Here is a 27,753-nt window from a genome sequence, read left to right on the forward strand (position 1 = left end):
TCTCCGGTCCGGGCCGCTCTCCAGGGCGTCTGTAAACACACCCAGAGACTGTCATGGAGGGGGAGGAGGAGGCGGCGGCGGCGAAAGGAGGCGTTTTGGGCCGCCTCCAGGGTCCGCTCTGTCATTCCTGAACTGGTCCCTCGTCCCCGTGACTGTGGCATCAGGGAAGCGAACTGTTAGGCGAGAGGAGGAGACAGTCAGAACCATATCCCCTTCTTCCCCCGGGGCGGGGGCCGGGCCGGGCCAGGCCGGCTGAGCCGGGGGAGGGCAGGGGGAGGGAGCGCCTGGCCAGGCCGGCCTGTCCGCGGAGATGGATGACAGTAAGGTAAGTCCTGTGGTTTGCACGCGCAGCTGCCGCCGCCGCCGCCGCCTCCTGCTTGTCGCTAAGGGCTAGACCCGCCGCTGAACCTCAGCCTGGTAGCCACGCCAACACCCAGCAAACACCTGCCTTAGACATCCCGGAGCCTCCAGCTGTTACCCCCGTGGTACCCAGCCAGGAATTCAGGGGACGGGGCGCTGCGTCTTTCCAGAAGGGGCCCTCTCTGGAAATTTCTCCCTCCCAGGGCAAGCCTGTTTGTCAGCTTTTCCAGGTAGTGCCAACCCTCGTCCTTGACTTGCCCAGCAAAACGAGTGAAGAAACTTACCGTGCTTTTCTCTTTGCCTTCCCCTGACCCCCTTCCAGACTTTCCCCAGTTTGGAGACCTTAATTAGGGCACCCTGAACCAGCCCTATTCCCCTTGAAGGTTCCCCTTTCTTCTCGCAGGCTCCCTTACTCAATGCCCCATTCATATAATCAGTTCACTCCCCCTCTGAGCTATTTTCCTGTGGTTGGTTGGTTGGAACACTCTGCTAAGCTCCTGTTGCTATTCGTCCAGAATCTAACCTCCTCTACAAAGCTTTCCCTAAGAAAAGTAGTGAATTCCTTCTTGTTAAACTGTCTTAATATCCTACCACCATTCCCCTATCGCAATCCAAATCACTTGTCCCTGTGATTCTAGCAGGCGTTGTTCATTCTTGGCTAATTCATGTAGTTTGTGTATATAACCTATCTCTGCCCTTATGTCTATCTACGTTAGTGTTATCTAGTTTTATTTCATGAAGATAGGGATGATCAGCTTATTGATGTTTTAGAATGTTTAGGAAATTGGACTTTTTTTTTTTTTAAAGGAGTCTGACTTCTAGACTTTACCAATTTTTGAAGTAGAAAGTCACTCCTTCATGCCTTTCAGGGGTCTTCCTTTTCAGTCTCTGGCATACTGCTTGTGCTAGCTCTTTTTTTTCTTTGGGTGCCCTTTCCCCCTCCCACCTTACCATTAACACTTTGCAGCTGTCACGTTTTTGTTTCACCCACCCTTAGAATGAAAAAAAATTCTAGCTTTTCTGTGCTGCCTGCTTTATTCTACATTATCTCCCTCTTCCTGCTCTTACAGAAGGCTCTAAGAAAAGTGATTAGACGGAAGGGAAAGCCCAATGCAATAGTCCGGAATTGAGACTCACCTGGAGAAACAGATTGTTTGTGAAGTAGCAAACCCTAACAGGAAGTTGTGTTTCCAATACAGAAAGGGGAAGTTCTGAAAGTTTTCCAGACATCAGAAAATAATTTTTCCATGAATGCCTTGCTAGCTTGATTGTTCAGTATTATTAATTTTGAAAGCAAATCTGAATACTGTATACATTATCTTTTTGCAGAAAATAATGTTATGGCTCCTTAAGGATGCTAAAATAACATTGTTCTTTAATTTCCTTAATTTGAGGCAATAAATTCTACAAAATCTTTTGTTCAGACTTTTGAAACATTTAATAACTTTCTCAAAATCTTCAGTAGTCTCAACTCCAAGAAAAATACATAGGATTTTGAGTTATTTTTCTTACCTGTCAAATCACATAGGAGTCATTTCTAAAGCTAGCAAACTGTAGTGGAGAGTATAAAATTTTATTGTTTTCCCTAAAAGAATGAAGGTAAATCTTGGGGTGTAGACGATCCATAACTTACTTCCTATAGGGTTCACAAGTAATGCAAAATGAACTCAGTTCTCATTCTTTTTAATTGATTATTTTTAGAAACCAGCAGTTACTTAAATCTTTAATGATAATGGGAAAGAAAATCCATTCCACATGTCTGGATGGACAGTGCTTCTGTGAATACACTACTTTCACTTTGAATACATGTCATAGTTGTGAATGAGTAATACTTAAATGCCATGTACAGCAAAATCGGAACTGCTCTTCCGGCACCAGGCATTATGAAACAGCCCTTAAGTCTTTGGCAGCTCCCAATCCTGCCTTTCTCTGTGCTCTAGTTGTTGGAGTCCTGCAGAATTACATTGTCCTGCTAGCATACACATACATACACACAAAACACATTTTCTTTTTTTTTTTAAGATATTATTTATTTATTCATGAGACAGGGGGGGGGGGCAGAGACACAGGCAGAGGGAGAACCAGGCTCCATGCAGGGATCCCGATGTGGGACTCGATCCCTGGCCTCTAGGATTATGCCCTGGGCTGAAGGCAGGCGCTAAACTGCTGAGCCACCAAAGAATCCCCCACATTTTCTCTTCACATTATGTATAGGTAATGGAGTCTCAGGTTCCATTTTCTCCTGTGTAAGGGGAGGTGAGAGTTGGAGTTTGGGATTCTGGTGGCTGAGCATAAAGTATGGTGGGGGGACGCCTGAGTGGCTCAGTGGCTGAGCGTTTGCCTTTGGCCCAGGGCGTGATCCCGGGATCCAGGATCCAGTCCCGCATTGGGTCCCCTGCAGGGAGGCTGCAGACGGCTCCCTGCAGAGCGTTTCTCCCTCTGCCTGTGTCTCTGCCTCTCTCTCTCTCTCTGTGTCTCTCATGAATAAAAAAATATATGAGTAAAGTATGGTGGGAGAGCAAAAAGGTGCCAAATTGGTTGACAGCAAGGCCAGGGGAATAGAAAGAGGATGCAGTGGTCAGGAGTGGCAGTTATAGAGAGACAGTATTTGAATGAGCAGGTTGGGAAACATATGATGATGATATGAGGACCTCCCTTTATAAGGATTCTGTATTCTGAGTTTTTGTTGTTTTGTTTTGTTTTTTTAGATTTTATTTATTCATGAGAGAGAGAGAGAGAGAGACATAGGCAGAGGGAGAAGCAGGCTCCCTGTGAGGAGCCTGATGTGGGATTCGGGACCAGGACCCTAGCTAAAAGCAGACACTCAACCACTGAGCCATCCAGGTATCCCTTCTGAGTTGTTTTCATCAGTAGTGATGAATGAGTTTGCCAGGAGCTCTCCACATTCTGTCATCTAGCTTTCTGGAGTCAGAGTCACACAGATTTGAATGAAAATGAAGCTTTGCCTTTCTACCATCTAGCAATGTGCCTGATACAGCATAGAGTACTCTTTAATAGTGATTGAATTAAGTTGGAGCAGAGTAATATTAAGGAGATTGCCCCGAGGTACCCAGGCTTTATTGAGCCCCCAGCCAGAGGATACAGACAATGGCAAATGGCAGAAATAAAGCAAGAGCTAGATGGGCATCTGAAAGTGGGGGCTTGGGAAAGTGCTAAGTAGCAGAGCTCAAACACTGAGTAGATCTCTACTAGGCTAGATGGGAAGGAACAACCTTGGCTGAGTTAATTAACCTTTCTGAGTTTCCATTTTATCTATTAAATTGTCAATACCATTTTCATAGGCTTTGTTGAGGATTAGAGATAATGCATTTTTATAAAGCATTGAGTACAGAGTCTAACACATAGTAAACACAAAAAATATTATTGTTACTTAAGAGTGACTTCTTTAGTCTTAGCACAATGCAGTAGGTACTTGAGATGCTCATTTTATTAATTCTTTTTTTTATTAATTCTTAATTGCATGCTATTTGCAACATTTGCAGCAATGCTTATTTATCCTACACTACCCTTTGCTCCTAACCATGCCCCGAGATGGGAAGGGGCAATGGGATGGGGCATGAAATGAACTTAAGCTGTGCATTGAACTGTCAGATTGTGTGAGAAAGGTAGTCTCCTGAGTGGGAATGTCTACCACTAGGAAAAGGTGCTTGTTTTTACAAAAGCTGCTTCTTCCTGACTTGCTGCATTCAATTACAAAGAAAATAAAAGTGTGTTATTTTCAGAGGCTTTGATCATAGGCAGAAGATTCTTATTTTTTTTATTTTATATATGACTTTTATGTTTATTGAATCAATGACTGATATAAATGGAAATATCCTAAACCAGATGCATTCCTGCCACAGGATGAGCTGACAATAGACTACCATACTGTTGGGATCCCTGGGTGGCGCAGCGGTTTGGCGCTTGCCTTTGGCCCAGGGCGCGATCCTGGAGACCCGGGATCGAATCCCACGTCGGGCTCCCGGTGCATGGAACCTGCTTCCCTCTGCCTATGTCTCTGCCTCTCTCTCTCTCTCTCACTGTGTAACTATCATAAAAAAAAAAAAAAAAGACTACCATACTGTATTGCCTGACAGTGTAGGGCATCAAGTTTCAGTTGAGCGACTGACAAGAAAGTGGGCCAGACACTGTCCACAGTATACTAATATGGATGCTGTTTCCTTAATAGACTTCACAGACTTCAATTTACCTGTAGGACACATGATTATCTGAAAATAAGGTTTCTCACACCTTCCTTACCTCTTATGTAAGAAGATAGGGTCTTCTGTTGCATTCAGCTGTTGGGGTAGCATTGATTCTCACAAAAATTTTAACTTGGCCAAAAAATGTCTTTGACATTCCCAGACCTGCCTTTGGCCCTTGAAATCCCTCCTATTGATCCTTTATCCATCCTTTGCCATAGTTGAGGCTGCCACCTTGAGCAGTGCCACAAAACCCAGACATTTTCTGCCTTTCCTGTCCTCCTCTTCATCAGTGCTAACCACAGGACTAACACAGAAGAGCCAGTCTACCAAACAAATCTCTGACAGATTTAATGTACCTTCCTTTGCTGTTTAGGTTACATGCACATTTTACATAGGGTACCTCAAAAGATAGTTTAACCCTAAAAAGTAATTTTAATACTACAGAAACCAGTTGAAATCTAAGCTTACTTATCCTTATTCAGAATGATTAATTAACTCTTTTAAGGTTTTCAGAAAAGTTCATTCATTAATTCATTAAATACTTGTTGAACACCTAATATGTACATGCATTGTGCAAGAGAGATACAAAGGTAAAAAGTTTATAACTATTCTTGGGAGCTTACATTTCAGTGGGCTAAGTAGACCTATAGAAAAATCATTACAATATAGTGAGGTTAAAAAAAATTAGGGCACTAGAGGCAAAGTGCTTTTGGAGTGGTATGAATGGATGCCTGTCTAGGCATGTCGCACATGGGTTCACACAGTAGGAGTGAATCTGTGCGGAAGAATAGGAGTTCCCTAGAAAATGGGAAAGAAGGAAAATCTTGTACTAAAGCATATTGCACTGGATAATAAGTATTATGCTATAAGTTAGTGCAGGAATTGGCATATTTTTGGTAAAGGGCCAGATAGTAATTATTTGCTGGCCATATGATCTCTGTTGCAATTACTCAATTCCGCCAATTTAGCACAAAAGTAACTATAGGCAGAACTTAATGATGAGGTGTGGCTGTGTTCTAATAAAACTTTATTTACCAAAACAGGCAAGAGGCTGGGCTTTGCATGCCAGCAGGGCTATGGATTGCTGACCCCTGAGCTAAAACATAAAACACAAGTAGAGGTGTGGGCAGAGACAAAGATGGAAAAGTAAGCAGAGGCCAGATCACAAAATGCCTGGCAAGTTAAGCTAACAAATTTTGGTCAATATTTTTAAAGTGTGGAATAAAGAAAACACCTGCTGACCCAGAATCTTGAGAATGGGGCTTGGGAATTTGAATTTTAATTAGGCTCCCCAGTTGAGTGGCTCATATGCTTACCGAAGGTTGAAAACCAAGGCCATAGATGTTGGGGAGCCATTGAATGATTTTAAAGCAGAGGTAGGGATGCCTGGGTGGCTCAGTGGTTGAGCGTCTGCCTTTGACTCAGGGCATGATCCTGGGATTTGAGATTGAGTCCCACATCGGGCTCCCTGCATGGAGCCTGCTTCTCCCTCTGCCTGTGTCTCTACTTCTCTCTCCGTGTCTCTCATGAATAAAGTCTTTAAAAAAAATAATGCAGAGGTAGCTATCGAATTTGGTTTTTTTGTTTTTTTTTTTTTTAGATTTTATTTGTTTATTTATTTATATTTATGAGAGAGAGAGAGAGAGAGAGAGAGGCAGAGACACAGGCAGAGGGAGAAGCAGGCTCCATGCACCGGGAGCCCGATGTGGGATTCGATCCCGGGTCTCCAGGATCGCGCCCTGGGCCAAAGGCAGGCGCCAAACCGCTGCGCCACCCAGGGATCACCCGAATTTGGGTTTTTGACAGAAAAAATGCTAATGGCTATCTGGAGAATGATTTGGGGTAAAGATGTAGGAACTGCAATAAGATAAGAGGCAGATGGTCCAGTTAGGTAAGAACGTGGATTTTGGCATACAACCAGAGTTCAAGTCTTCTTTCTACCACTTTCAAGCTGTTATGATTTTGGACAAATTAGAATTAAATATAAGAACAGTTGACCCTTGAGGTATCTGGCCGGCTCAGTCGGTAGACCATGTGACTCTTGATCTTGGGTCATGTGTTCAAGCTCTACATTGAGCGTAGAACTTATTTTAAAAAAAAAATCAGTTGACTCTTGAGCAACACAGGTTTGAACTGCACAGATCCACTTACAGGTGGATTTTTAAGGTACATATATATAGTACAGTACTGTAAATATATTTTCTCATCCTTATGATTTTCTTAATATTTTCTTTTCTCTAGCTTTATTGTAAAATTCTGTAATACATATAGCATACAAAATATGTGTTAATTGACTGTTAATATTATTAGGCTTCCAGTCAACGTTAGACTACTAGTAGTCAAGTTTTGGGGGAATGAATAGTTACAGGTGGTTTTTTGACTACTCAGGGGTTGACACCCATCACTCCCATGTTATTCAGTAGTCAGTTGTATATATGTGAGCCCAAATCACAAGAACTTAGTATATATCTCATGGGTTCTCAGTAAATGCTAGTCCTTTCTGACTCCTCCTCAGCTTTGTTAGATTGCTCATAAGAAAGACCTGAGCTGAAGACCAGATTGAGAGTTTGGGTTGTGGTTGATAGAGCATGAATAAAATCCTTCAAGGATGAAGAGGGTGGACAGAAGAAAGAGCTAGAAAGACAGAACCCTGGAAGACAGTAAAATGATCAGGAGAGGCTGAGAAATAGGACTTAGCAACGTAAATGGGAAAGGAGAGATTAGTGATAAAAAAAAAAAAGTAGAAGGGGGAAAAAAGGGGCTATTATGCTAAGGGACCAGAGAATTTTTTTTTTAAGATTTTATTTATTCATAGAGACGCAGAGAGAGAGGCAGAGACACAGGCAGAGGGAGAAGCAGGCTCCATGCAGAGAGCCTGATGTGGGACTCGATCCAGGGTCTCCAGGATCACGCCCTGGGCTACAGGCAGTGCTAAACCACTGTGCCACCGGGGCTGTCTGACCAGAGAATTTTTAAAGAGGGAATTTAGTCAACAATATGAGATGCTACAAAAGAGAGATCAATGGGATCCCTAGGTGGCGCAGCGGTTTGGCGCCTGCCTTTGGCCCAGGGTGCGATCCTGGAGACCCGGGATCAAATCCCATGTCAGGCTCCCGGTGCATGGAGCCTGCTTCTCCCTCTGCCTATGTCTCTGCCTTTCTCTCTCTCTCTGTGTGACTATAATAAATAAAAATTATAAAAAAAAAAGAGATCAAGTCAACAGTGAAAAAGTATCCATTGCACTTGGAAAATAGGAGATTGTTTATGAACCTAGCAAGAGAATTTTCCCTAGAGTGATAGGATAGAAGCCAAAATGTAGCAGCTGAGAAAGAGCTGGACAGGAAAGAAGTAAAGGCAGGTATACTCCACTCTTACGGAGTCAGTTTGTAACAGTTTTGAGGCATAGCTAAAATATATACAGTATTATATTTAGCTGCGAACAATCATAGCTGGGGACTGGGGGCAAGCATAGGTGTTGGGAGAGGAGAGGCAGGAGTTAACTCTAAGTTCAGAGAGGCCTACTTTATCTTCTTCCTCCTTCCGTTGACTAGAAAAACTGGCTGAAAGGTTAACAGCAGGAAGATGTGATTAGACTTTCTTTCTGAAGATCTGGTAAATAAAAGGCCTAACCCACAGCTGTGAAGGAAGTTTTAGGAGTCATAACACCAAATGAAAATGTAGCTACTTGTTTTTTCTTTAAAGTGGTAAAGAGCACTAGCTGGGCACATTCATCTCTATCTTATTTTTCTTTAATCAGTTGGAGATAACTTTTCATGCTTTTAAAAAGAGTGAAACAAGCCCTCCTGCTCTTTTTTTCCTAGGTTTGGCTGTTGCTACCTACCACTTCGTGTAAATGCAGTAATTCTCTTAGAATTAATAGTTTGAAACTTTTATGAGTTGCCTTAAGAATTAGAGCATTAGGATATAAATAAGTGCAAAGAGGGTAATAAAATAGTTAAAGAGTTCTTAACTGGTTTTTCAGATTGTATATCCTATACGAAGGACCTTTTTTCTTTCTTTCTTTTTTTTTTTTTTTTTTACAACTTCTATAAGTTGGTCGTGATACCAACAAGTCAGTTTCAGAATATTCCTAATTTATTGGAAGTAGAAAACACAGCTTTTGTGCCCAAGGAGCTCACATTGCTTAGAGGTGATAGAACTTAAATCTGTGAGGCCACCAAAAAACTCCAATAAAACATATAAATTCAGTGTGTTCACTATATTATATGTTCCAGACATTTGGAGAAGAAAATAGCATATGGAGAGAGGGTGATCATCAGGGATAGGAAGGTGATTGTCAAAGAAAGAGGGCTAGAGCTGACTCTAACCAAAGAAAGCATAACATTTGCCATCCTGGATGGTGGTCACAGTTAGAGAAATGGTGAGGATAGATGGGAATGCAGGGGATGAGGTAAAGTCCTAGAGGGGCATGACTTGATATGATTCCCGTGTTGGAAGTAATGAAAGAGAGGATTGGGTTGGTGAGTGGGAGGCTGGATGTAGTGGGCTGAATGGTGGTCTCTAGAAAGATACATCTGTGTCCTAATCCCTGGAACCTGTGAATATCACCTTATATGGTAAAAGTGAATATTACCTTATTGGGGGGGAAAAGTGATTAAGTTAGTGATTTTGAGGGATCCCTGGGTGGCGCAGCGGTTTGGCACCTGCCTTTGGCCTGGGGCACGATCCTGGAGACCCAGGATCCCCGCATGGAGCCTGCTTCTCCCTCTGCCTGTGTCTCTGCCTCTCTGTCTCTCTCTGTGTGACTATCATGAATAAATAAATAAAATCTTTAAAAAAAAAAGTTAGTGATTTTGAGGAAAAATTTATCCTGGATTTTTTTGGTGGACCCTAAATTGAATGACAAGTGTCCTCATAAGAGTGAGGCGGAGGGAGATTTGACAGGTGTGGTGGCAGTGTGACCACAGAGGTAGAGATTGGATTGCTATGGCCACCAATCAAGACACACTGATAGCTACTAGAGGTTGGAAGAGACAAAGGATGGATTCTCCCTTACGGTCTCCAGAGAGAGTGCAATCCTGCCAAACTTCTGGCTTCCAGAACAGAAAGAATACATTTCTGTTGTTTTAATCACCACTAAGTTTGTAGTAATTGTCACAGCAGCCACAGCAAACTGATATACTGGATATGGTGACCTAGTAAGCAGTGCTGAGTCAGAGGTCTTCTCTTCAGCTCTAACATGGCCAAAGGGCCATTACAGTTTATTCTTTCTGTAATGATCAGATACTACCTTTTTTTTTGTTTGTTTTGTTTTGTTTTACAGTGAAGGGAAAATACAGCAAAGTTATTTTAATAAGCTGAGAAGAAAGGTTAACTCGTTGGCCACTCTTTGCAAGATGGATTAGCTAGAAGTGGGAGTGGAAAAGGAGAGATGGTAGGAAGACCCACTGAGAACCTGTTGTAGCAATCTGTGAGGGGGGATCAGACTAATACAGATAGTAGGAGTAAAGAGGAAGAGCTAAGTCAGATTTTATAAAGGAACAGATTGGCTTGACTTCAGTTGGTGGGCATGGAGGGCCGCAACAGTAGAGGGAAGTTTCAAGGAAGCATAAAATGAAAAGTGCCAGCAAGTGCCTAATGTCCCAGTGAGCTAGATGGAGTGAGTGACTATATAGTATTAATATAGCAGTGCATATAAAGCATTGTCAGTTTTAGGGCCTCTTCAGGGCATGATATGATCAAGTCAGTCCCACCATGAAGTCGGGGGAATTGTCATACTTGATGATAGTGAGTTACTTTGTGACAAGTTGCTGTGATGCAAATAAGGGGGTCTTAGGTTCTAGACTCTGCTCTGATACTGAAATTCTCTGGACTAAAATTTTGTCATCTGTAAAGAGATCACTGTGCATCTGTGTGTGTGTATGTATGCATCCCTCCATCACCAGCGCTCTTGTGTACACCCATGTCCTGCCCTTTATGATGTTACTGTTTATTTCATGTCTGCTGTGTTTCATGAGTCTATAAACCTTACAGTTTCGGACCTCATCTTCTTACACTAATATTCCTGGAGTTTCACAGTGTTTGGGGCATGGTGTATGTTCAATATATGGCTGTTGAATAAAGGAATTAATTTTCCCATCTTTACCTGAAAAAGATGAGCATGATGCTAATTCCTCACCTGAAATGGTGTGAAATAACATAATATGTAGAGTGTTTAATTCAAGACTTTGTCCATAGCTCTATCCCTGCACACCCTGATTTAGCCTTGAATTTATTTATTTATTTTTTAATTTTTATTTATTTATGATAGTCACAGAGAGAGAAAGAGAGAGAGGTAGAGACACAGGCAGAGGGAGAAGCAGGCTCCATGCACCGGGAGCCCGATGTGGGATTCGATCCCGGGTCTCCAGGATCGCGCCCTGGGCCAAAGGCAGGCGCCAAACCGCTGCGCCACCCAGGGATCCCTTAGCCTTGAATTTAAGTGTTTGTTGTTAGCTCCTAAAAAGCTAGAAGTAGAATGAGCCAAGAATCTGGAATAGTATTTAATCTGGACCCCAGGGTCTTCCTTATTTTAAGAAGCTCCTAGACAGCACACAGCTCCTCTTTCTATGAAGTTAAACTTGTTGACTGGGAAGCCTGTACCATACATACTCAGACCTTTGCAGACTAGGTTCTGTTCTTTCTCTGTAATGGTTACATTTAGAATTATCAGGAACTCCCTCTTGGCTAAATCCATAGTTGTATGTTAATTCTCGGCCTTTTTAAACTCACAGATTAAAAAACCCTTATGCTTGTCCCCTCCCCTCTGTGATTCTTTCTCTTCATAAGCTTGTGTCTCCATGCCACCTTGATTCTTCTTTTTCTTCTATTCTTTCTGCTTAAGATTCATATATTTTTTTAACAGCTATCTTTTTAAGATAACAACTTTACTGAAAAATAATTCACAAACCATAATTCACATACTATAAATTCATCCTTTTAAACTATACAATTCTGTGATTTTTAGTACAATTGACTCTTGAACAACATGTAGGCCCACTTATACATGGATTTTTTTCAATAAATACAGCACAGTACTGTAAATGTATTTTCCTTATGATTTTCTTAACATTTTCTTTTATCGGGCAGCCCCGGTGGCGCAGCGGTTTAGCGCCGCCTGCAGCCCAGGGTGTGATCCTGGAGACCCAGGATCGAGTCCCATGTCGGGCTCCCTGCATGGAGCCTGCTTCTCCCTCTGCCTGTGTCTCTGCCTCTCTCTCTGAATGAATAAATAAATAAATCTTAAAAAAAAAAAGAACTCCAAAGAAATCTTATAAAAAAAAGAACATTCTTTTTATCTAGCCTACTTTATTATAAGAACATAGTATCTAACACATATAATACACAAAATATGTATTAGTTGACTGTTTATGTTATCAGTTAAGCTTCCAGGTAACAGTAGTCAATTAGTAGTTAGGTTTTGTGGGGAATCAAAAGTTATACATGGATTTTTTTGACTGCTTGGAGGTCAGCTCGTAACCCTCTCATTGTTCAGGGGTCAACTGTATATTTACAGAGTTGTGCTATGGTCACCACTGTCTTTCCAGAATGTTTTCATTACCTTAAAAAGAAACTCTTATAAACAAAATGTGGTATATCCATATAATATAATATTATTAAGCAATAAAAAAAATGAACTATTAAGCCACAAAAAAGATAGAGAGGAACTTACATGCATATTACTAGCTGAAAGAAACCAGTTTGGAAAGTACCTACCATGTGATCCCAACTATATGACATTCTGAAAAACATAAAACTATAGAGGTAGTAAGAAGGTCAGTGATTGCCAGGACTCTGGGGGTAAGGGAGGGAAGAATAGGTGGAATGTGGGGTTTTTAGGGCAGTGAAAATATTCTGTATGATACTATCATGGGAGATACATGATATATGCATTTGTCAAACGCAAAAAACTGTACAACACAAAGAGTGAACCCTAATGTAGACTTTGGATTTTCTAATAACATTGGTTCATCACCTGTAATGAATGTACTACACTAATGCAAGATGTTAATAATAGGGGACACTGGAAGAGTGGAGAAAAAGGGGATATATGGGAACTCTCTGTACTTTCTGCTTAATTTTTTTATAAACCTAAAATAGCTCTAAAAAGCAAAGTATATTAATTTTAAAAAGAAAAAAAATGAAACCCTTTAGCAGCCACTCCCTATCCTCTCCTTCCCTTCCCCCTGCCCTAAGCAATCTATAATTTTAATTTCTTTAAATTTGCCTTTTCTGGACATTTTGTATGAATGGAATCATATAGTGTGTGCCCATTTGTGTTTGGCTTCTTTCACATGGCATAATGTTTCCAGTGTTCATCTTTTTTTTTTTTTGCTCCGCCCCCCCCCCAGTGTTCATCTATGTTGAACCATGTATCAGTATGTCATTCCTTTTTATGTCTGAATAATGTTCCATTTTATGGACACACTACATTTTGTTATCTACTCATCAGCTGATGGACGTTTGGGTTGATTTCTACTTTTTAACTATCGTGAAATACGGTGCTATGAACATGTATTGTACAAGTTCTTATGTGGATATAGGTTTTCATTTCTTAGGGAGATAGACCTAGGAGTAGAATTCCTGGATCATATGATAATTCTGGTTTATTATTTTGGGAAACATGCAGATGGTTTTCCAAAGTGGCCACCATTTTATATCCCCACTAGCAATGTATGTGAGTTCCATTTCTCCACAGCTCCACATTATTTGCTGCTTTTTATTATATAGCCATCGTAGTGGGTATAAAGTGTTATCTCTTAGTTTTGATTCAAATTTCCAAAATGACTAATGATGTTGAATGTTTTTTCATATGTATATTGGGCATTTATATATCTTCTTTGGAGAAATGTCTATTCATATACTTTGCTCACACTTTAATTGGATTGTCTTTTTTGTTGAATTGTCAAATTTCTTTATATATTCTGGATACAAGTCCCTTATCATATGTATAATTTACAAATATTTTCCCCATTCTGTGGGTTTACCTTGATGGTGTTCTTTGAAGCACAAAAATTTTAATTTTGAAGTCCAATTTATTTCTTTTGTTGCGTATGCTTGTGGTGTCACATCTAAGAAACCCTGGCCTAATCCATGGTCACAAGTTTATCGCTGTTTTTTTCTAAGAGTTTTATAAATATAGTTCTTACATTTAGGTTTTTGTTCTATTTTGAGTTAATTTTTGTATATGGCATGTTATAGGAGTCTAGCTTAATTCTTTTGCTTGCAGATAACCAGTTGTCCCAGCACCATTTATTGAAAAAGACTGTTTTTTTCCTATTTCTCTATTGTTTTGGCACCTTACTAAAAATCAATTGACCATAAATGTAAGGGTTTATTTCTGGATTCTCATTTCTTTTTCATTGATATGTGTGTGTACCCCTGTGCCATTGCCACTCTATCTTGATTACTGTAGCTTTCTAATAAAATTTTAAATCAGAAATTATACGCCATCCACTTTTGTTGTTTTTCGGATTGGCTATTTTGGGTCCCTGTGTTTTTTATTATTATTATTTTTTAAAAGATTTATTTATTTATTTATTTGTGATAGACATAGAGAGAGAGAGAGGCAGAGACACAGGAGGAGGGAGAAGCAGGCTCCATGCCGGGAGCCCGACGTGGGACTTGATCCCGGGACTCCAGGATCGCGCCCTGGGCGCCAAACCGCTCAGCCACCCAGGGATCCCCTGACTTTTATTATTATTATCTTTTCAATTTCTGCAAAAAAGGCAGAGTGTATTATAAGTAATCTCTACACTCAGCATGGGGCTCAAACTCATGACTGTGAGATCAAAAGTTGGATGCCCACCAACTGAGCTGGAATTTTGATAGGGATTGTGTTGAATTTGTAGATAGATCCATTTGGGGAGTATTGTTATCTTAACAATATTTAGTCTTTCAATTCATTAACATGGAATGTCTCTACTTTTATTAGATCTTTAGCTTCTTACAATGCTATTTTATGGTTTTCGGTGTACAAATCTTGTACTTCTTTTGTTAAATTTATTCCTAGTTCATTCTATGAGGTCAATATTAGCCCAATACCAAAACCAGAGAAGTCACAAGAAAACTATAGACCAATATGTTTTATGAGAAAGGATGCAAATACCCTCAATAAAATGCTATTCTAAATGATATATTTTTATGCTATTCTCAGTGAATGTTTTTACAATTTCATTTCAGATTGCTCATTGTATATAGAAATGGAACTAATTTTTGTTTATTGATCGTGTCCTTTGCAACCTTGTTCACTCATAGTTTTTGTGTATTCCTTAGGATTTTCTTTTTCTTTCTTTCCTTTTTTTTTTTTTTTAAATAAGCCCCATGCCCAGCATTGAGTCCAACATAGGACTTGAACTCCTGACCCTGAGATCAAGACCTAAACTGAGATCAAGAGTCGGATGCTTAACCAACTGAGCCACAGGTGCCCCAAGAGTTTCCTGTATATACGATCATATCATCCCAAATAGAAATAGTTTTACTCTTTCCGTTCCAATCTGAATGAAGTCTCTCTTTTTTTTTTTTTTGCCTAATTGCTGTGGCTAGATTTTTCAATACAATGTTGAGTGGAAGTGATGAGAGAAGACAAGATCTTTGTCTTTTCCTGATCTTTGGGAGGAAAGCTTTCAATCTTTCACCCTTAAGTGTGATGTTAGCTGTGGGTTTTTCAACCTTTATCAAGTTGAGGGAGTTCCCTTTATTCATAGTTTGTTGAGTGTTTTTTATCATATGAGGGTGTTGGGTTTTGTCAAGTGTTTTCGGAGTCTCTTGAGAAGAAAATATAACTTTGACACTTTTTTTCTATTGATATGATGTATTATAGTAATTGATTTTTGGTTGTTACACCTACCTTTATTCCTGGGATAAGTCACATATAGCCATGGTGTATAATCCTCTTTCTGTGTTGTAGATTCAATTTGCTAGCATTTTATTGAGGATAGTTACATCTCCATTCACAAAACATATTGATCTGTGGTTTTCTTATGATATCTTTGTTTAGTTTTGGTATCAGGCTAATAATGGCCTGATAGAATGAATTGTGAAATGTTCTTTTCTGTTTTTTGTAAGAGTTTATAAAGAGTTAGTGTTAATTCTTTAAATGTTTAGTAGAATTCATCAGTGAAGTCACTTGGACTTGGTCTTTTCTTTGTTGGAAATTTTTCTATTACTAATTTAATCTCTTTGTTACAAGTCTGTTCAGAATTTCTTTCTTCTCAAGTCAGTTTTGCTCTTCTGTGTCTTTCTAGGACTATTTCTCCTAGGTTACTAGCATATAATCTTTCATAGTATCCCATGTAACCATTTTTATTTCTGTAAAGTTGATAGGGATGATGTTTCTTTTGGTCTTGAATTTAGTATTTTGAATGTTTTCTCTTGACTAGTCTAGCCAGAGCTTTGTTGCTTTTGTTGATCTTTTTGAAGAACCAACTTTTGGTTTCATTGATTTTCTCTACTGTTTTGCTATCTTCTGTTTTATTTGTCTGCTCGATATTTGTTATTTCCTTCCATCAGCTTGCTTTGGATTTAATTTGCTCTTCTTTTTCTAGTTTCTTAAGGTAGAAAGTTAGATTACTGATTTCAAATCTTTTTTAGTTTGGGCATTTACAGCCCCCCTCTGAGCACTGCTTTAGCTGCGTCTCTCAAAGTTTTGGTATGTTGGGTTTTCCTTTTCATTTGTCTCAAAGTAGTTTCCTGATTTCCCTTATGATCTCTTCTTTGACCCATTTGTTATTTAGGAACATCTTTTGTTTTTTATCTGCTGTGTTTATTAAATAGTAATTGCTGTGAACTAAGAATTATATGACAGTCCTTGGTGCTTACTTTCTAAAAATCGTAACATCTAGTTTTAGCTTGTTTCAATGGAGAAAGTGTTTTATAAAAAAAGTAGTTAACAGAAAAGTAGGCTTTTCATTCTTACTTGCCTATAATAGACTTGAACATTTTAAACATATAATGAAGACAAAGTTGGTATTGCAAAAGCCCTACTGAAATCTAACATCTTTATTATCCTCCCTTTGTGTAATGAATTCTCTGTGGAGAGTAAGAAAAAAAATCAATGGCTAGCAAATTTCTTCACGAGGGCTAGGGAGACAAGCTTTCTGAGGGTTTCCCTTGGGGCTTTCTATTTCCAGTTAACAAATATATTTGGGGGAGGACAAAAAAAAGGTAAAATGGGTAGTGGATAAAGAGATACCACTAGTTTTAAAGATAGCTATTTAAAATTCCATGTGGCTCTATGTGAATAGAAATAAAACTAGAATAGAAAAAACTAAATTTTATATTTTTTTCATAGTTTTTTTTTATTTGTGTTCTGCATAAACATCAGTACTTTCACTTAGCCATATTAATATGCTTCCTCACAGAAGAAATAGGAGAGGGCAAGGGAACAGGGTGGTTATCACTGAGTTGTGAAAACATTATGAAACATTGGTAAGGATGATTTTTGGCCCAGAGACATTTGGGAGGAATTTGTGAGGTCGATTTCAGTTTTGGTTTCTGGTTCCTTCTATTAATTTTTCCTAACCCTCCCCTAATCATTATGGCATATGAAATATATGAAGTTCATTTGTTAAAGCAGCTAGTATACTGACCCGCATTTGTATAATATCTTTTTTATATATAAGGTTTTATTTATTTTGAGCAAGAGAGCATGCGAGGGAGGGAGGGGCAGAGGAGGAGAGAGAATCTCAAGCTGACTCCAGGCTCAATCCCACAGCTCTGAGATTATGACCTGAGCTGAAATCAAGAGTCAGATGCTTAACTAAATGAGCCACCCAGGAGCCGCCCCTTGTGTAATACCTTTTTTCTCTCTCTTTTTTTTAAAGTTTTATTTTTATTTTTTTTAAGATTGATTGATTGATTCATTCATTCATTCATTCATTCATGAGACACAGGCAGAGAGAGAAGCAGGCTCCATGCAGGGAGCCCGACATGGGACTCCATCCTGATCCCGGGTCTCTGAGATCACGACCTGTTTCAAAGGCAGATGCCCAACCACTGAGCCACCCCAGGTGTCCCAATACCTTTTCTTTACAGTGTTCTTATACTTAGATTTCCAGTAACCCTGCAATGTACCTGGCTCTCTTGAAAACTAGTACACTAATCAGATTTTAGCTGGCACCCAAAGCCAAGAATTCAGTCTACCATTGAGGAAAAATTAAACTAGAGAAATGGTGGTTATGTGGTTTTAATGTAATTTTACAGGAGAGGACATAAAACACAGGAACCCTGTATTTATTTATTATGCCTTTCTAGTGAAAAAAAAAGTAAAATAATATTACTACCATAAAAACTAAACAAAGAGTTATAACTGTTGTTTTATTTTTATGACTGCGTAAGGTTTGTTTCAAAAATCAGTCCAGTCTCTGAAGTACACTATGTCCTCTTGCTGGTTTCTCAAAGATAGCCTCTCCTGAATTAATTAAAAACAGCAATATAAAAAACAAAACAAAACAAACAGCAATATATGAGGTACTAGATTATAGTGTTGTGATTGATGATTCATTTCACTACATAGAAAATAGATGTGATTACCATTTATTTTACTATAGACCTGAGTTTATACTGTAAATATGTTACTTTTTAAAAACTGTATAGTTTGAAGTTAAGACTAAAAACTAAAAAATAAAAAAAAACTGTAGCAATAGCAGATATACTTTATTTCAATGTAGGATTATTTAAAAATATTTTATTAAAATTGTGCAGTTTCCTGAGGTATATATTATATTGGAATAATAACATGATGATGCATAGTATAAAAAGCTTTAAAACACCTGGGTTTTTTTTTTTTGTTTTTTAAAGATTTATTTATTTATTCATTCATGAGAAACACACACACACACAGAGGCAGAGACACAGGCAGAGGGAGAAGCAGGCTCCATGCAAGGAGCCTGATGTGGTACTCGATCCCGGGTCTCCAGGATCACACCCTGGGCTGCAGGCAGTGCTAAACCACTGCACCACCGGGGCTGCCCACCTGTTTGTTTTTTTAAGAGCAAGAGTGCTCGGTTGAGGGGGATGAGGGGGAACGAGCAGAGGGAGAGGGAGACAAGCAGATTCCCCGCTGAGCGCAGAGCCCCATGCAACTCAATCTCAGGACCCTGAGATCATAACCTTAGCTGAAATCAAGAGTCGAACACTTAACCCACCCACCCACCCAGGTGCCCCTAAAAGACCTGTTTTCGAAAAGTTGAAACTAATTTGGGAGTAGTACTGAAGCAGCTAGCTTTACAATAGTGGTGGAAAAAAAAGTTTTTTCCCAGAGCCTCGGAGTATTCAGTCTCGTTTCAGAGCCATGCTATTAAATGCAGGATGCAGTGGTTGACCATCATGGTATTACCCAGGGTCTGGTAAACGTGGCTGATTCATATTTACAGTTTGGTTTTCCACCTGACCATTATACTGAGTAATGATTTGATCTTTATGGAGTACTCTGCATTGTTGGTGTGTGATAATTGAGAGTGATTTTCAAACAAACAAATGAGTTTTTATATCCACATGAATATAGAGTTTGAGTTTTATCACCTGATAAAGCTGCTACTTTATTTCAGTGGCTTGTCAGTGTTCGAGTTTTGCATCTTTAACAGTTGCCTTGAAAGCCTCAGCAGTAGTCGTTTCAGAATACTGAAGTTGTGACATTTTTATCTCCTGAGGGTACTTTTCAGAACTAGACATCATTCAGAACCTCATCAGATAAAGTAGAAAATCTGAGGCAGACTGTGTTGTAGCTTGTAAGAAACTAGCTCTAAAAGCACTTTCTCAAAAAGCTTGTTCATTGGAATAAATGTAACCTCTTTCAGGGTAATTGCTTTCAAGAAAATGTATTTGATACACAAGTTCAGGTTCATGTATTTAAAAATTCATCAAATTTAGTTCATAGTTATGTCTTACATAAAAACTTGGGGAGGTTCCAAAGCTAAACAGTGAAAAGGATTAAATTACTTTGTCAGTCACCAAAAAACTGTGCCAATGCAGGTAAATGAATAACAAAGATATTGAAAAGATGTCATATGACCAGTGGGAGCAGTTAGAAATCTCCTGAGACAGTCTAGGGTCATAATTATAGACTTCTTGAAAGGCAGGAGAGGATTATCCTGAAGATGTCCGGGTCTTCTGGTGTGTTTCTTTGGGCTCAACAAATTTAAAGAGAGAATTCACAGCCAAATCGCTCAGGACACATACTTATATATATATATATAAATATATATACATAATATATATATTTATACATACATACAAACATACGATTTTCATACAAATTTTGTTTTTTCTAATTGTAAACATTTAAAAATCATAAAAAATACAAATGAGAAAAAAGCTATTGATAATGACACCTGTCAGAAATCTTCATTTTCCTTTTAACATTCTTTTCTGTTAATTTTTTTTAAAGATCTTATTTATTTATTTGAGAGAGAGACAAAAATAGTGGGAGAGAGCATGAGCAGGGAGGAGAAGGAGAGAAGGAAAAATAAGCTCTCCGCTGAGCAGAAGGAGGCTCAATCCCAGGACCCTGAAGTCATGACCTGAGCTGAAAGCAGACACTTAACTGACTGAGCCACTCAGGCGCCCCAAACATCCTTTCTTTTATGTGTTATTTTATTTATTTGTTTACTTTGTTGTTTTATATGTATGTTGAGATCACACTGAGAGAATCTTAAATGTTAATATTTTTTACTTACTATTTTCTCAAGTCAATAAAAATTCCTGTGAGCAAAACATTTAATGGCATCTTTTAGATTTTAGTATCCAGCTACATATGGTTCATAAAGTTTACTGTTAAACTACTTAAAGTTTACTACTGAAGAAATAAGGAAAACTTCAGTATTTCTTCTCTCACACTCATGGTATCAAAAGCATCAGAAAAAAAAATCAGGAAGCAAAGACACATCACACATTTCATGGGATTATGCCTTCTTAGTTTCATAGGTTTCCTTTGTTTATTAATTGTCAGTGTTTTCCTTGCGAATATGCACCCCTAGTCATTTTCCTAAAAGTAGAACCGGAAAAAAAAATTCTTTTCTCTCTTGCTGAAGATGGTTGGAGGCAAAGTAAAGAAGCCTGGCAAACGTGGTCGCAAGCCGGCCAAAATTGACCTGAAGGCAAAGCTTGAGAGAAGCCGTCAGAGTGCAAGAGAATGCCGAGCTAGGAAAAAACTAAGATATCAGTATTTGGAAGAGTTGGTATCCAGCCGGGAAAGAGCCATATGTGCCCTCAGAGAGGAACTGGAAATGGTAAGAAAGTCTATAAGTAAACAAATGAAGAAACCTACGCTTAGCAGTCAAAATGAATTTACATTAAAATATGAAGATACCAAGCTTTGCATATCCATTTGACAAATATGGGAAAGAATATTAACCTTTAGCCAGGATGTAGGCAAATAAGCATTTTAGTATAGTGCTGGTGGAAGCAGAATGTACATGATAATTTTACTGAGAGATTTATGAAAGAAAAAAATGGAGGATAACCCAAATGTACGACAATTATTTATTTTAGGAGTAGAAATATAGTGTGACAGCAAAAACAGAAGGATTCTAACTAGTGGCACACTGGGCAAATGTTCTTTCCACCAGAGGGGCCTTTTGAGTATGAACACTACTCCAGTATATCATGAGAAGATCCATCAGCAATTGCCCACCCTCTTCTGAAAGATGGCAAGCCTCATACATGTCCTAGGTGGTAAACAGGAAATACGGTGGAGGGTAGGATTCCCAACAGCCAATTTGACCTCTAGTTATCGGAGTTGTGTCTAGGATTTCTACCAGTGGTTCCTGAAATATGACTAATAAAATTGTACTTAAATATATTTACCTATTTCAGTACAAGCAGTGGTGCATGGCAATGGACCAAGGAAAAATCCCTTCTGAAATAAAGGCCCTACTCACTGGAGAAGAGCAGAGCAAATCTCAGCAGAACTCAAGCAGGCACACAAAAGCTGGGAAGACAGATGCTAATAGCAATTCCTGTGAGTACAGTGAATGGGAGGGTTTATATTTAGAGGAGTATCTTAGGGTAGGGTTTCTATTGACTTCTTCCCTTGGTCTGTCATTAAATAAAGTGATGTCATTTGTAATACACTAATAAGCAAGTGAAATGGTATTAGATTGTAAATATTGAAATGAATTTTACATGGGATCTATGAAGAGCAACTGATACATTTTTGGAAATTTTTAAAAATAGACTTAGCCCATGAATAGGGATATACCATTTTTGTTAATAATGTTAATAATTGTTAATAATACCTTTTGTTTGTATTTTGATTTACAACTTATAAAACACTTTCACATATATTTATCATATGTATTTCCTCCAATGATTATGTTAAGGAATTACACCTTTTATTTTACGGATGAAGAAATAGCAAAGGAGTTGGCTAAGGTACCGAAGGTCACACAGTTCTAATGGGAAAGCCTGTCTTCACCTAGTCCAGGCTCTAGTACAGTAGCCCATCAGTGTAGGATTTTTTTTTTTATTATGGTGAATTTCACATAAAAAATTAACCATTTTAAAGTAATAATTCAGAGGCATTTAGTATATTCACAGTGTTGTACAACCACCACTTCTATATAGTTACAAAACTTTTTTTTAAATTTTTTGTTAAAGATTTTATTTATTCATGAGAGACATACACAGAAAGAGGCAGAGGGACACAGGCAGAGGGAGAAGCAGTCTTCTCGAAGGGAGCCCGATGTGGGACTTGATCCCAGGACCCCAGGATCACCATCCAAGCCAAAGGCAGACACTCAACCACTGACCCACCCAGGAATCCCTAGTTAAAAAACATTTTATCACCCTAAAGAAAACCCTGAATTCATTAAGCAGTTACCTGTTCTTATCCCTCTTGCTCTTAGCAACTACGAATTTGTTTTCTGTCTCTCTGGATATTTCATATAAATGGAAACATATAGAATGGGACTTTCTGTGTCTGGCTTCTTTTGCCTAGCATAATGTTTTCAAGGCTCATCCACATTGTAGCATATATTAGTACTTTAGGCTACTTTATGGGTATATAATACTCCATTGTGTATGTATACCACAATTTGTTTATCCATTAATCTGTTGACATTTGTTTACCCCTTGTGGCTATTGTGAACAGTATGCTTTGAAACATGAGCATGTGTTTTAGCAAAGTATGTGTTTTAGCACTTGTTTTCAATTCTTTGGTGTATATATCTAGAAGTAGAATTGCTGGCTCATACGTAATTACATATTTAACTTTTAGAAGAACCACTAACTGTTTTCCACAGTGGCTGAAATACTCTACATTCCCACAAGCAATATATGAAGCTTTCAAATTGTCACATCTTGCCAATGCTTTTTATTTTCCATTTTTAAAAACTATAGCCTTCCTAAGATGTGAAGTAGTATCTGACTGTGGCTTTGATTTGCATTTCCCTAAAGACTAATGGTGTTGAGCATCTTCTTCTTGCGCTTCTTGGCCATTTGTATATCTTCTTTGAAGAAATGTCTAAGTCCCTTGCCCCTGTTTTTTATGGGTTGTTTTTCTTTTTTTTTCTTTTTTCTTTTTTGTTGTTGTTGCGTTGTAAGAGTTCTTTATAAATTCTGGGTTCTAGACCTTGATCAGATATATGATTCGCAGATATTTCTCCCATTCTGTAGGTTGTCTTTTCACATTCTTGATAGTGTCCTTTATTGCACAAAATATTTAAATTTTGATGAAGTCCAATTTATCTGTTTTTTTCTTTTGTTGTTCATGCTTTGTCATATGTAACAATCCATTGCCAAATCCAAGGTAATGAAGAATTACTCTTATGTTTTCTTCTAAGAGTTTTATGGTTTTAGTTATTATATTTTAGGTCATTGATCCATTTTGAGTTAATTTTCTATGTGGTATGAGATAGAGTTCCAATTTAATTTTTTTGCATGTGAGTAACAATGTTCCAGTGCCATTTGTTGAAGAGACTGCAAAGATTTTGTGATGAAGATGTCATGGACTGGTTTCTTTATCATCATGACTGCTTTGGGAGCACTTGGAGCAGTTATAAGAAAATGTTACAGGGTGCCTGAGTGGCATTACGTGTCTGCCTTTGGCTTAAGTCATGACCACAGAGTTCTGGGATCAAGCCCTGAGCTCAGAGTTGGGCTTCTTGCTCAGCAGGGAGCCTGCTTCTCCTTCTCACTCTGCCTGCGGCTCCCTCTGCTTACGCTCTCTCTCCCTGTGTCAAATGAATTAATGAAATCTTTTCTAAAAAGTTATAAAATTTTTATCTTTCAAAATTTTTTTAAAGATTTTATTTCTTAGAGAGACAGAGAACAAAGGGAGGGGCAGAACGGGAGGAAGAGGGACAAGCAGACTCTGCTCAGCCAGAGCCTGATGCCAGGGCTCTGTCTCACAGCCGAGATTGTGACCTGAGCCAAATCAAGAGTTAGACGCCCAATTGACTGAGCCACTCAGGTGCCCCTCTTTTAAAATATTTTTATAAAATTGAAGGGTTTGCTTTTAGCTTTTCTTAGGGCAGGTAACATTTGCCTTGCTCTAAATTGAATTAAAGAAAAAAGGCTGAATCAGCTCAGTTTTCTTTCAGTCTGTATTTTTAAAAAGCCCTTCTCCGTAGATATTAAACAAATAAAATGTATTTTTAAAAAGATTAACCAAATTTCATTCACTTCCAAACATTCTTACATTGGTAACTTTGATTTATTTTTCAGGGTGAAGATTATTCAAAATGACGAGTCACTGATAGAAGCCAATATTCTGATTCCTATGGAGGATGAATGGGCAAGATTGTACTTCTTGGCTCCATTTACTACCTACTGCTCAGTAGTCATCTCTGTAAATCTGCAGTTTCTACCAAAATGTGTGATTATAAATCCCAAAGGATTTTGCTTTAACTTTAAACACTTAGAAAATTTATAAACATTCAGACCTGTTCTGGTTGGTATTGCCACCCATGGCATTTAACATGTTGCAATGCTTGAAAACACAGGGGTAGAGAAAAGTGGGTGAAGATTGTATTTTTGCACCTTAACTCCACATTGCTTTATTGGTTAATTTATATTCTTTCCATGTATTTCATGTCATTGTATGTGTATGTGTGTTTAGGTGTCACCTTCTTTTATGTTTTTGATTGCCCTACAAAGAGAAACCAAATGGGCTGACTACTGACTAAGTTCTCAGCCTTAATGGACCTAATCTTATTTGTTTATATTTACTTGAGTAATGTTTATTTTCTGCATGAACCATGATTTCTCCTGTGAGCCATTCCAGCATAAGCTGTGAATATGTATTAACAAATATATACATTTCTATTTTTATAATCCATACTGATATGCCTGTTTTAAATAATGTACGTGTTAACAAAATCCATCAGGAAAGCCCTCAAGACAGCCTCTTTGTTGCTGTCTTCTCAAACTATATTTATAAAAGTTTCCTAGGGCTTACTCCACACTTGGAGAATAATTAGTCAAATTTCATTTTTAAGCAAGAAATAACCTTTTAGGCATTTCAGCAGCATACATCCTCTTGACAACCTAGAATATGTATGAATGTATGTATGTGTTTCTATTGTATGTCTGTATATGTATGTGGGGAGGGTAGGAGTGAATGTTCACACACATTGCTTTGTGTAGTCAACTAACTCGGAGAATTTTTCTAAAGAAAATAGGATGAAATTAGCTGCTGAGATCGAGTTTCTGCCTCAAGAGATCTGGAACAAAATGAGGGAAAAATTGCTAGTAGATCTAATGGCTGTAGGCATAACCAGAACACTTAGTTTCTTCCCTGACAAGAGTTTCGTTAAGAATGTGTTCTGAGCCAGAAAGAAACACACTGTGGGTGTGCATCTGGTTTGGCCCTAACAGCACCTCCACTCCGGAGTGAAGCACTAAACTGGAGGTGTGCACAGCACCGCAGCTGGCAGGCCTGGCAGGAGGTGCAGAAGCCAGAGAGGTTTTTTTCAGTTCCCATCACAGCTATATTTACTTTCTTCCTGACTACCAGACAGAGTGATGGTTGAGGAATCAAGCTCATCATATCATACATGCAAATAGACTAGGGATCTTTCAATTTCCTCACTGGGACACTTGATCACTCTCTCTTCTCTTTCCCATAGTTAAATCAGGACCGTATTCTCTGTTGCTGCTAAATTATAATTGTTCTTAGCTCTAATGAAGCAAATACTTGGCTTCTAAACAGTATGTTTTGTTATGAAATGGCAGTGTAAGAGGAGGCATCATAGTCTAGATTGTGAGGCGGAACAAGAGATGGACCACATAGTTTCAGATTACAAGGTACTCTCCCCCTTTCTCTTAGGCTATGCGTTTGAATAAAGTGCTTCCCCTTAGCCCAGAGTTCCTGAAGATCTCTTCGTGTGTAGGTTGCAAACTCAGATCTAGTCTAGTCCTGTGTGACTACTGATATACCACTAGCCCAGCCTGTTGGGTCTCTCTGTGTTTTGGAGAACTGGGGGTTTAAGAGTATTTAATGTCTTTTTAGGATCACAAATATAGATAGATAAGAAATCGTTAATATTCAGACCTTCAGAATTTAAGTGTTTTAAATATAGTGTTCAGATTGTAATGGGTATGTTTTTGCCATCTGGTCTACTCAAATGTATATTTTTATTTTGCAAAACAACCCAAGATTTACTCTGTGTTGCTTTTGTTCAGTACCTTTTGAATTCCCCAGAAGAGTTGTTTTCAAAGCAAACATTCCAAAATGAATGTGGCTCTTCAATGGAATGTCTCCATTGTGCCTGAAGTATTTCTTCTCGGGTTGTAATTTTAAATTACAGGGTCATTTGAGCTACCCTCCACCCCCACCTCAGTATCTTTACAAGTGCAGTGACTTTATCCTCAGGTAGAGGATGTGTAATTTTGGATGAAAGTAAATTACAACGTATTGAGTTTATTCCTAAACCCATATTTTTTTGGTATTTTAAAGTTGATAATACTAAGAGAAAGTTCCTTGGTCTTAAAAAGGAATGTTTTGATTGCTTTGGGTATTGTGCTGGCTGCACGTTTTGGCCACTTGAAGCATGTTAATAAATGTCACTGATTAAAACAGCTGGAGCATTTCTTTTCCCATTCCAGTTAAGAAGCAGCACACTGAAATCGCAGCATCTCTCACTTTCTGTAATGACAACATCCAGGCTGAGAGAGAACAGAAGAGAGTGAGAGAATCAGTGAGCTCTATCCCTCTGGGTCAGCGCTATTCTCTTCTTTCCCTAAGTGAAGAGAGTAATGTTTTAGTTTTCTTTTTTTCCCCCCAAAGAAAGGAAGAGAAGGGGAAAATATATATTTGTGTGTTTAGACCAGTCATATTCTGTCATTAACTTAGCATAGACCTGCCAGATATTAGAACAACTGAATATAAAATGGAATAAGTTTGACCAGGTCAAGTTTTAGGATATAGTTGATGTTCTTAAATTTTTTTTCTATTTTATCTAAAACCTGTCTGTTGTATCTAAATCAGACTCTGTCTTACTGCAGCAAATTCATATCACTGTGTACCAGCTAATTGACAGTATTTATCAGCATCACCATTTAGCATTTTATTTCATCATCTTTGAATTATGATAGACTTGATTTGGCTCATTACAAAAAGCATAGGTTTAAACTGGACTTAGCTTTAGTTAAAATAAAGGGAAAGAAAATTTAAAAACATAAATACTATATTTCACAAGAAATCAGTTGCATATTATCAATTACATTTTTACTTTTGAAAGAAAGGAAGATTATTGATCCACATGGTATTTGGGGGCATTGAGGGAATTTTTCTTTCTCTGAAGAGCATTGTACAATTATATTTTTATGAAAAATAAAATATCTTCACCAGAGATATCTCAAATGGTCTGTTTCACAATACTGAAATATGTCTGTGTAGTAATAGCATAGAGTAGTAAAAAGAGTGAGATTTAGGCAGAAGAATTGATCTTGAATCCATTTTCTGAGTCACCCTGAATTCTTTCATCTTTCCGCCCATTTCCTCATTTATAAAAAAGAGGGAGGATAACTTTCACAGGTAATTGGCAGGCTATATAGGAGTTATGAGCAATTGCTTCTTAATTAGTAAAGAACTATAATGTAGTTCTTGGACTATTGTTAGGATTTAAACCACTGAAGATAAATATATTTATTTAATGAGCTGGAATTTAAACATGTAGGGTTGTAGGTATCACATTTCTGAAGTCTTTTTAGCTTTATCATTATGACCCGGGAATGGTATAGTTGG

General features: G+C 38.3%; 1 protein-coding gene across 1 annotated transcript; it reads left to right on the forward strand.

The window, feature by feature from the left end:
- Positions 1–27,369, forward strand: CREBL2 (cAMP responsive element binding protein like 2). Its single transcript, XM_055336803.1, has 4 exons — positions 1–325; positions 20,597–20,794; positions 21,381–21,525; positions 24,231–27,369. The coding sequence occupies exons 1-4, from the start codon at positions 311–313 to the stop codon at positions 24,233–24,235; spliced, it is 363 nt and encodes a 120-aa protein (XP_055192778.1). The 5' UTR covers positions 1–310; the 3' UTR covers positions 24,236–27,369.
- The last annotated feature ends 384 nt before the right edge of the window (positions 27,370–27,753 follow it).

This window comes from Nyctereutes procyonoides, unplaced genomic scaffold (assembly GCF_905146905.1).
Source record: "Nyctereutes procyonoides isolate TBG_1078 unplaced genomic scaffold, NYPRO_anot_genome, whole genome shotgun sequence".
NCBI lineage: Eukaryota > Metazoa > Chordata > Mammalia > Carnivora > Canidae > Nyctereutes > Nyctereutes procyonoides.